The sequence below is a fragment of the Triticum dicoccoides genome, chromosome 3B (genome assembly GCF_002162155.2).
Source record: "Triticum dicoccoides isolate Atlit2015 ecotype Zavitan chromosome 3B, WEW_v2.0, whole genome shotgun sequence".
NCBI classification, from domain to species: domain Eukaryota; kingdom Viridiplantae; phylum Streptophyta; class Magnoliopsida; order Poales; family Poaceae; genus Triticum; species Triticum dicoccoides.
Genome location: NC_041385.1, coordinates 538,227,582 through 538,237,589, shown reverse-complemented (window position 1 = coordinate 538,237,589; position 10,008 = coordinate 538,227,582). Strand labels below are relative to the sequence as shown.

The window sequence follows — 10,008 nt, the reverse complement described above, 5'->3', positions numbered from 1 at the left end:
CCCTACCTCCTCCCTCGCTCCCGGTGCCCCCCTGCTTCCACGCGCCACCGCCGGCCCCCTGCTTCCACGCGCCACCGCCGGCCCCCTGCTTCCACGCGCTGCCGCCGACCCCGCTGCTTCTAGCCGCCACTGTTGGGAGCCACCATAGCGCCACCAATCGCCACAACCAGCCGTCCCTACCTCTGCCTTGGCGACCTACCCCCACCCCCGCAACGGGCCGTCGCTTCGTGTCGCCGCATCCGGTGGCCACAACGCGCCGTCCAACTCGTCAGTCCAACTGCTTGCTCCACGGTCGGTCGCTCAAGTAGCTGCGTGCAGGCAAACATCTCCACGGGCGACAAGTCCTTCTTTCACAACTTGTTGCTGCTGCTGCACCTTCTCCTTCGACTAGGCTAAGTAAATTGTTCAGGTACCTTGTGTGTATATTATGCACCTTAGTGTTCAGTAGAAATTTCATCGTGTTAGTGAGCTCATATACTACTATTCAATCATTTCGAAAATGTAAACTTGGGAAGTTTGAAAAAACAAAACATTCAAGGGGGTTTTGTTGGGAATAACAAGTCAAAGTTCAGGTGTCAAATGTGAAAAAAAGAATTTCTTCTAATCTAGCATGCTCCCTCCAACATATTTTCATTTCTACTGTAGCGCAAGCTCGCCAGATTGAAGACAAACACCCTGCTTAAGTAGTGCTTAACAAAAGGCCTAGAAATAATAACCGCTGCTCACAGCTCAGGGCGCAACCATACCAAGGCCTCCGGAGTTACAACAATTAACACAACAGAAACTACCAGCAGACCAGTAACACAAGGATCACCATACAAAATTCCACTCCTGGGCACACACATATCTCATGGAGGCATAACCGCATAAGACCGCAAATTTCTATAGTTTTTACCCTTCGGATTTATAGTACCCTCATCTTCTAGATTGCCTCTGCATACTATTCAGGGCCACTAGCTTCAGCATCACCTACAAACCTTGAAACAACCACCAAAATTAGACAGGGAAAAAAGAAGGCAAACAATATGATTAACAGCGCCCTACCAGATTTGGAGGTATATCTCACCAAGGAAAAGAAGTGAATATTCAACTTTGTTAAGCAGGGCACTGCACCCAGTTCCAAAAACTGGTGATCTATATCCAACTGGACCTGAAGATGATGCCAGACTGTTTTCTAGTTATACAACAGTTTACTATATGGTAGAATTAGTTGTTCAGTAAAAAGGTTCACTACCCCAACTGGGGGATTTCTATCCGTTTTGTCTTTCTTTTCCAACTGAAAGTTGTAGCAAATGTGAACTGAAGCTGTTGTGGAGCAAATTAAGAATAATTTCCTACCTTTTTGCCACTGCTACCTTGCCACCTACATTAATGCTACTACTACTACTACTTATCGTGTTGCTAAAAGTTGTGTTCTGGACAATTTGTGGGAAAGTGTGGAGGCGCAAATTGCTTCGCGACTGAGGAAGGCGCACCCCGGTGCTTGCCATGGCTCCAACCCTGCCCCGACTGCTTCTCCCTGCGCGGTCGGGAACTAGCCCCCGTGCACTGCTTCAGCATTGTCCCCGTCCAGGTATGGTGCTTACCAAAGTACAGCTCTACCTCCCTTGCCCGTCCGAGCTCAACAATTCTGACTACCGAGGCTACAAATTCGAGTCTAGTGCGCCACTGAGGCTACAAGTTCGAGTCTAGTCCTCCACCGAGGCTATAAGTTCGAGTCAAATTACTGCAACAATTCAGAGAAGGGAACCAGAGAAGTTCAAAAGAAAAACTCACATCAGAAGTATAATCTAGTTTACCTCGTTGGTGCTATTCCTATGTAATGTAGTTTGTTCAAGATTGGGATACTAGTATGTAATTGTTGAACTAAGAATTTGTGAAAACTAATTGGATTACATATGTCATCTCTTGCTGAATTGTTGGTGCTAGGCCTAGGTCGAGTGCGGAGTGCTGCTCCAGTTCATACTTCGGCGCTGCGGCATGTGGTAGGGATACAGAAGGAACACCTCGGCTTTGGTGGGCAAGCACACCACGAGGTAATGGAAAGCTCCAATGCACACCTACAATGTATTTTGTGCTGAACGTGTTGTTCTAATCTGCTGTCATCGCAAGCTGCTATGATGTGTTGTCACCATTTATAATCTGTTAATGACTGGTATGTTCTTGTTAGTTCATGTGTGTCCTTGTTGTTAGGTCGTGTTCATCTTTTATAATCAGTTCGTGTACATGTGTGTTCTTTTCAGTGCATTATACTTGGTTCCGTTCAATTTCTAATTCTAGTTCAGTCTAATTTCTAAATTTAGCTCAGTCCAAAACTTATTCTAGATTCATTTCAGGTCAATTCTTACTTTAGTCTATATATCTTGTGCGTCCATACAATCTGTATCAAGTTTTGCTTGTGTCATACATCATTTTTAAAATAGAAAACATTTGCTATTGCTAGATAACAAAAAAAGAGTATTGTTTACTTATTATTTCTTCTTCAGTCAGTTCAATTACTTGATGTACCTATGTTGTCCAATCTCTACTTTCAATGTCCCTGCAACCGCGTACAAGCAGTTCCCTACCACCAGCCCTGTCCGTTCAATGTCGCCGCCATGGACGCGTCCCGCTCACAGGCCATGGCTTATGCTTTAGCGGCAAAAAAGTGGAGCCTGCTGGAGGAGTCGCGGGGTCGAGGACCTCCAGCTCAACAGTCCAACTGCTTCCTCTATGGCCGGTCGCTCAAGGAGCTGAGTGCAAGCCGCTCCTTGCTGCAAGCTGCTGCTGCACCTAGGACTGCCCGGCACAGCCGCATCCTTTTCTGCTGCTGCTGATGCATGCCCACTACTATGCAGCTACCAATTGCTGCTATTGTTACCTCTGTTTTCTATCTGAATTTCTGTTCGAGTGCGGTGACGAGTGAAGGTACAGAGGTACTGAATATTGATTCGAGCATAACCCTTACTCACACCTTTAATGTTGCTAGTGGTGGTGTTTATGTTGTTACTTCGATCGAGAAGGAAGTAGGAATGAGAAGGAGAAGGAGCACACCAGCAACCTTGACGTGGAGGAGAACGAGGAGGCCAAGCGTGCCGCCCAAGGTGCCCCTCAACGAACAGCTCGAGCTCGACAAAGGTAGCTACCGCAGCGCAATCAGTAATCAAATTGATTCATTTTGTTTGTTTCCATCCATTCAATCTGGGGAACAATCAATTGTTCTTTAATCTTAACTTGTTTTGTTTGATCTCAACTTCGAATCCATCTGCCAATTAATTGTTCTTTCCTCAGACCTCTGCTCCCGGCCCCCAATCCTATTGCATTACAGGAAGTGAGCGAGTTTGAGAGAGATTTGAGAGATGAATGTGTATGTGGGGTTGCTGCTGCTATGTATTCTGGTTTTGCATTTACAGGAAGTGAGAAGAAATTCAGAAAGATGAATGTGCATGCTGTTGCACTACTGTGTTTGTTGTTTTTACAAAAGATGATTGCTATCAAAATCTTGTTGCTTAAAATGCTGCTATTTGCTGATCGATGCATATTTACATAAAAACTCTAAAAAAGTTTGGACATAACCCCCTAGATCATTCGAACGCCAGACCCTGTTAAGTTCCCCTTGACAAAATCTTATCTTGTTCATATTTTTTTCAGGTTGCAGCAAAAACAAGCTGCCAAAGTCAAAGTGCCCAAAAAGCCTCTTCTTTCAATGTTTCGGTACTCACTCAGGTTGTAGCAAAAGAAATAAAAAAATGTAGCTAATTATTTTAGATGTTAGATTGTCTAGTGATGTTTTTTCACACTAATTGCAAAAAAAGGTCGCACTTTCTTTCGCACTTAGTTCATGCGATCAATTTTTAGAAGTTTCGGAGAAGTTTATAATACCTCCAAAGGACTATGAGAATCTGTTTTTGCATCAAGTGACACTACATCTGTTTTGATAGGATGTCCACAAGGAATGATCTTCCATGACGACCAACTTGTGTGAATTCCTCCACTAAACTACAGTTCGGTCAGTTAATATTTCAGTAACATGCCCATTTCCATTTTCTAATATTAGTTCAGTATGATTTATTATTTTAGTTCAGTTGAAAAAACTTATTTTAACCATGTAATATGCATTGTTGGCAAAGATGACTATAGTTGTTATAGCAAAAACAGTACAAACTTTTTAGAAGTTTCTTTTTGAACTTCTCCCAATTAATATACATGAACTTGATTTTCTTTTTACATGTTCTTACAGTAGCTCGTTGGATTTTGTGCGTGTGCTTCTAACACAATCAGTTCATATCTCGGGAGACCATAAGTTCAAGTTCACTAGCATTTACAAATGCCGGTAGCAGTGCTAGCATTTAAAAACTTATGACCTAAGAATTAAGCATGCATCATTTAAAAATGCAGCTCAGGGAGGTGCTAGCTTTTCCCCACCTACCCCTGGACGTTCATCTCCTTATCTTGTGTATAGAGAATTTTTGTACTAGACATAGTATTAGTTCGGTGTATAATCTATCATCAGTCCATGAAAAATTACAGAATAGTTGGTGTGTGTGCAGAAATATCGTCAGTGCAAGTTTTCCAAACTTTGTAAGTTTAGATATATCACCTAAATAAGTGATGATTTGCAGCAAGTTTCTTCAAAATTCTGTAAAGTTTAGATATATCACCTAAAGTATCGTCAGTGCAAGTTTGAAAATTCTGTAAGTTTAGATATATCGTAAAGAAAAATTGATGAGTCACCATTAACTTAGTTGTTATAGCAAAAGCAGTACAAAACTCTTTTTATTTTTTCTTTGTGAACTTATGATATTACTCTACATTAACTTGGTTGTCCTTTTTACAAGAACTTGTACATTGCCTTGTCAGGTTGTGCGTCTACTACTCAAAACTCCACAATAGTTCAACGAAAAATGTCTACATCAGTTTCAACTAAAAAAGACCATAAGTTCAGAGGAAGAACAAGATCACAGGCGCGTTTTGGTCCACGCAGGCCACCAGAGGAATAAAAAATGTTTCTTCATTCAGTTCAGGTTGCTCTAGGATTTGTCCATGTTCTGGAGGGAAGTAATTAACTTGTGGTTTGCAGTGGGACCTACTGTATAACAAATATGTGTTGAACATTGTTGATTGGAGGGATGTGTACTGATGTACCTTTCCTGCTGGATCCTTCTTTTATAGAATAAATATTTGCTGTTTTTACAGGAATAATTATTTGGTATATGTGATGTGATCTGCAAACTATGTATCCAGATTTGGTTCTTTTATTTTTCTAAAATAGTACAAAACATTGAATGATCCATTATATGTAGATTCATTTGGAACCTTGATTTGATTTTTAAAAACGCAAAAAAATTTAATATGTACTTGTACATATGCTTATCAGGTTTGTACGTGTGCTATACAAAAATATTTGAAGCAATTCGACAAAGATTATATTTAGTTCATACTCAAATATACAACAAGTTTACAGGAAAACGAAAATAAAGTTCGAAGTTGAGAAGCATGGAATGTTTGCTCATATGTATAAAAATAAGTTCTTGGAAAAGAAGAACACAATAGTTCGGTCGAAAACAATGATCAGTTTCATAGCGCTCTCTCGTGCCTATTTTGGTTGATGTCCACAAATGGACAAAAATTGTATGGGAAACGTTCTATTATTACTAGCATATAAGTACAGGAAAGAGTTGAACATGACATCCTAGATAAGTTTGGAAAAAAAAGCTCAAACAAATAAACCATGGAAATTCAGTCTAGTACGTAAAGACACGCTCAGTACAAAATCATACAGACATCTGTTCAAGTACACTCTTTTCCCGGTACCATTCAAAATTGCTCTGTGAGAAATGCATCAGTACAAACACACATATACATCAGTACAAGTACTCTGTTTTTCCTGACGGGAAAACAGCATGATGGGTGTCACCATATTCAAAATTACTCTTCAATGGTTATGAATTTGAGAAAACATTCAACATGACTAAGTTCCGCATTTTCGATAGCTATCCAACGGTATATTATTTGCCCCATTTCGACAAATTTAAAAAAAAATCACATTCAAAATCAAATTTGACCGTATTCGAATTCGTTTTTAAACCGTAAGGAATTAGAAAAACATTTCAATATGAAAAACTTGCGCATTTTCCGTAGCTTTTCAACGCCATATAATTTGCGTCAATCCGACAAACTGTTTGCAAAAAATTGCGAAAATACTTTTCGCCCAGAATTTCACCATTTTTCAAATTACTTTTATATCATATAGAATTAGAAAAAACAATACATATATGGAAGATGCGGATTTTCACCAGCTTTCCAACGCCATCTTATTTGCTCAATTCCGAGAAACTGTTTGAAAATTGAGTCCAAAATACGATTCACCTTTTCGGTTTTGAAAAAACGGTTTTTCCAAAACTGCTCTTAAACCATAATGATTTTGCAAAAACGTTCAATATACTTGAAATATGGTTGTCAAGAGCTTTCCAATGATATATTACACGCCCTGTTCCGACAAAAAAGTTATAAAAGGTTTTTGAACTAAAGAAGACGATCTGTTAAACACGACTGAAAGCATCAGTTCAACCGCTTCGAAAACATCAATACAACCACCTGTAACCGTCAGTTCAAAAAAGGGTAACAGAATAATATTCTGTTACGCGTAACAGAATAGCCCAGATAGCAGTGTGTGTGTGCGCGCGCGCGCGCGTAATCCGAAAGATAGCAGTCGTTGGCTTCAGCCCCCACGCATACAATGCGGGGGTGTTCGGTAAAAAATGTGCCTGATCACTCTTTATCCAACATCTTGGTCCGGCAAGGAGGTGATCGCACGTCGAACTAGGCAACTGGACTATATAGCTGTAACACTTTTGCTTAGCCGCGGGATTCTAATATTGGGGCTACTATGTAGCCCCTGGTATCATCGCGTGCATCCGAATACGGGCGTGTATGTACCTGGCCGGAAAATGACCCTTCGTTAAGGCGGAGGAATCCTAGAGATTCCGGTGAGTCGTCGAGTGGTTGATCAGTCTCTCGCTGTATCATGACGGTCAGTTTTCGGCTTTCTCTACTGAGGTGCTCATCCGGAATAACCAGGGCACAATCGCAGTAGTTCTCCTTTGGCCACCTTAGCCGATTATAACGGAATGTAAGGCGGTAAACCAAGAGCCGGGCAATCCCAACATTTGACCAAAGACATGATTCGGAGCTGATGCATATAAGGCCAAACTCGTGACGCCGAACACTCCCGAAGGTATTCGAACTTTTTAACAGATGATGGGCTCAAGAATGCCCATTCATTATAAACCCTGTATGTCCAGGTGCGTGCATTAATCTGTCATGGCGTAATGCCAAAAAACAGCAGTATCCTCTATGGGTATGGAACCCGTGGGATGATGAAACAATAAGAGGCAATAGAAAAGGTTTACACAGGGGCTTAATCTAAAAAGAAACCTATCAGACGGGGCCCTGCTGCACGGCTGCGCCTTTATCCCCGTTGCGCCGCGTCCTGGAAGGGTATCGCCCGAACGTTGTCTGCCGAAAAAGGGGACCTCATAGAAGAGTGCAACGTAAGTGTGCGATGGATAGTAGAAAATGTAAAATGCTGGCCTGCCAATAAGGTTGAGCCGAGAGTGTGGGCTTTATTATTAGCCCCTGGTGTCTGCTATAGGATCACATATACAATTGCCCTGGTTTAATGTGGGCTGCCGGACTCGTCTAACCGTGTCCGTGGTCTTAACGACCTGGTATAATTTTGTTTGGAGGCCGCTTATAGTCCGGCCGCTAGGGCCATCGCGTACTCTTCTGCGCACGAAAAGCGCTCCGTTGTTCCGCTAATGGTGATGACGCCGCGTGGACCAGGCATCTTGAGTGTAAGGTAGCCATAGTGCGGCAATGCGTTGAAGCGGGCGAAGGCTGTTCTTCCAAGCAATGCTTGATAGCTGCTTTGGAAGTGTGCAATGATGAAGACTAGTTCTTCGCTTCTGGAGTTGCCTAGAGAACCGAATGTTACCTCCAGTATAACGGAGCCCCTGCTATAGGCTTCAACGCCTGGTATCACCCCTTCAAAGGTGGTATGAATTTCACTAATTTTGGATGAGTCTATCCCCATCCTGCGGACAGTGTCCTCATATATTAAATTGAGACTGCTGCCACCGTCCATGAGGACATGAGTGAGATGGTATCCATCGATTGTTGGGTCAAGCACCAAGGCATTTAATCCTTCGCGCCGAATGCTAGTTCGGCCGTCTAGGTGATCGAAGGTGACCGAACAAGACATCCAGGGTGTGGGTACGATAGGCTCTATGTCGCGTGCATCTTTATGGACGCGTTCGTGCCTTCCCAAGGATGTGTGAGTCGCATGGATCATGTTCACTGTTTTAACCTCTGGTGGGAATGTTTTCTGTCCCCCAGTGTTCGGTTGGCGAGGTTCATCCTCGTCCTCACTTGGTGTTTCCCTTCCCTTGTGTTCAGCGTTTAGCTTGCCAGCCTGCTTGAAGACCCAGCACTCTCTGTGTGTGTGGTTCGCAGGTTTGTCGGGGGTGCCATGAATTTGGCATAGTCTGTCCAGAACTCTGTTCAGACCGGACGGTCCCTCTTTACTGCCTTTAGGTTGCTTATTTTGCTGGTTAGGTCGAGAGCCTCGGAATCCGGCATTAACCGTTATGTTGTCCGGGCTCTCTTCCTTGTTTTGGCGTTTGTTTTTATTACGCCGTGGTTTCCCATTGCCATCCCTAATTTCGGATGTGCTGGGGTCGCTGGTGCCTTTACGGGCGAGCCAGCTATCTTCTCCCGCACAAAAGCGGGACATAAGACTTGTTAGGGCTGCCATCGTCCTTGGCTTTTCTTGGCCGAGGTGTCTGGCGAGCCACTCGTCCCGGAGGCTGTGCTTGAATGCCGCTAAGGCTGCAGCGTTCGCGCAGTCAACGATTTGATTCTTTTTAGTGAGGAATCTGTTCCAAAGCTTGCGGACAGACTCTCCGGGTTGTTGGATTATGTGACTTAAATTGTCAGCATCCGGAGGCCGGACATAAGTCCCTTGAAAATTGGCCCTGAAAGCGTCATCTAGTTCTTCCCAGCTCCCGATTGAATTTTCGGGGAGGCTTTTCAACCAGTGCCGGGCCGGTCCCTTTAATTTGAGGGGAAGGTATTTGATGGCATGGAGGTCATCTCCACGAGCCATGTGTATGTGGAGGATAAAGTCCTCGATCCAGACCCCTGGGTCTATCGTTCTGTCGTATGCCTCTATGTTTACAGGTTTAAAGCCCTGTGGGAATTCATGGTCCAGTACTTCATCAGTAAAGCATAGGGGGTGAGCAGCCCCTCTGTATCTAGATGCGTTGTGGCATGCCGTCGGCTGTTGTTGTGTTCGGTGTTTGTTCCGAACTGGTGTTTGGTTGTCATAATTTTTTTGATGACCATAGTCCTTCGCCGGGGTGTCTCCTTTAGATCTGTAGATGGACCTAGCTGCGCCAGCTTTCTTCTCCAGGTGCTCGCGTAAATCGTGGGCGCCTGTGGTAGCTGATTTGTTGCGAGTAGGAAGTGGTACTCCTGGTCTCTTGGTCGTGTTGTTCTTCGACGAAACGGCCTCGTCATCGAATTCTGGCAGTAGCTTGCGTTTTGGGTAGCTCTTTGTATGGCGATCGTCGCCATATCTTTCTTTAGTGTCTAGCACTTTGTTCCATCTGCGATTGAGCGTTTCCTGTGAGGCTTTAAGCCATTGCTTCTGCTTCTTCAGACTTCTCGTTGTGGCCATAAGCTTTCTATGGAGGTTCTCTCGTTCCACACGTTCTTCCGGGACGATGAATGTGTTGTCATCCGGACTGTCTTCTTGTCCTGGGCTAGATTGGTGAACTCGTCCCTTTGGATCGTTTTCTTCGGGAGTATAACCCAGACTATGTTCGGCGTGACCTGATTCGTCCTGCGTCATCGCTAGTTCTGTTTGGTCATTATTGCCATCGGGGTTGGCCGGAGTATCCATTCTTCTGGTGCTCTTGCTGATATTGTTACTGTTGCCGGATTTGGAATGGCGTCTGCGCCGTCGCT

The 10,008-nt window shown here is 43.7% G+C and overlaps 1 protein-coding gene across 9 annotated transcripts; it reads left to right on the top strand.

The window, feature by feature from the left end:
- Positions 1-6: 6 nt before the first annotated feature.
- Positions 7-5,214, top strand: LOC119276948. 9 transcript variants are annotated; one of them, XR_005136866.1, is made up of 7 exons: positions 7-409; positions 1,436-1,573; positions 1,930-2,036; positions 2,560-3,117; positions 3,631-3,705; positions 3,921-3,988; positions 4,840-5,214. XR_005136866.1 is itself a non-coding variant. In XM_037558130.1 (7 exons), the coding sequence occupies exons 2-6, from the start codon at positions 1,489-1,491 to the stop codon at positions 3,946-3,948; spliced, it is 444 nt and encodes a 147-aa protein (XP_037414027.1). In that variant the 5' UTR covers positions 7-396; positions 1,436-1,488; the 3' UTR covers positions 3,949-3,988; positions 4,840-5,214. The 9 variants fall into 9 exon arrangements, 5 of the variants coding, with proteins under 5 accessions (XP_037414027.1, XP_037414030.1, XP_037414029.1 ...); XR_005136869.1 differs by having other exon boundaries at positions 1,930-2,907; positions 3,003-3,117; XR_005136868.1 differs by having other exon boundaries at positions 1,930-2,915; positions 3,003-3,117.
- Positions 5,215-10,008: the final 4,794 nt, after the last annotated feature.

Excerpts from the sequence above, each read along its gene's own strand:
- LOC119276948 (XM_037558130.1), top strand. The coding sequence starts at position 1,489 with ATGGCTCCAACCCTGCCCCGACTGCTTCTCCCTGCGCGGTCGGGAACT. Across the intron at positions 1,574-1,929 it reads TCAGCATTGTCCCCGTCCAG|GCCTAGGTCGAGTGCGGAGT; the intron begins GTATGGTGCTTA and ends TGTTGGTGCTAG. Across the intron at positions 3,706-3,920 it reads ATGTTTCGGTACTCACTCAG|GATGTCCACAAGGAATGATC; the intron begins GTTGTAGCAAAA and ends CTGTTTTGATAG.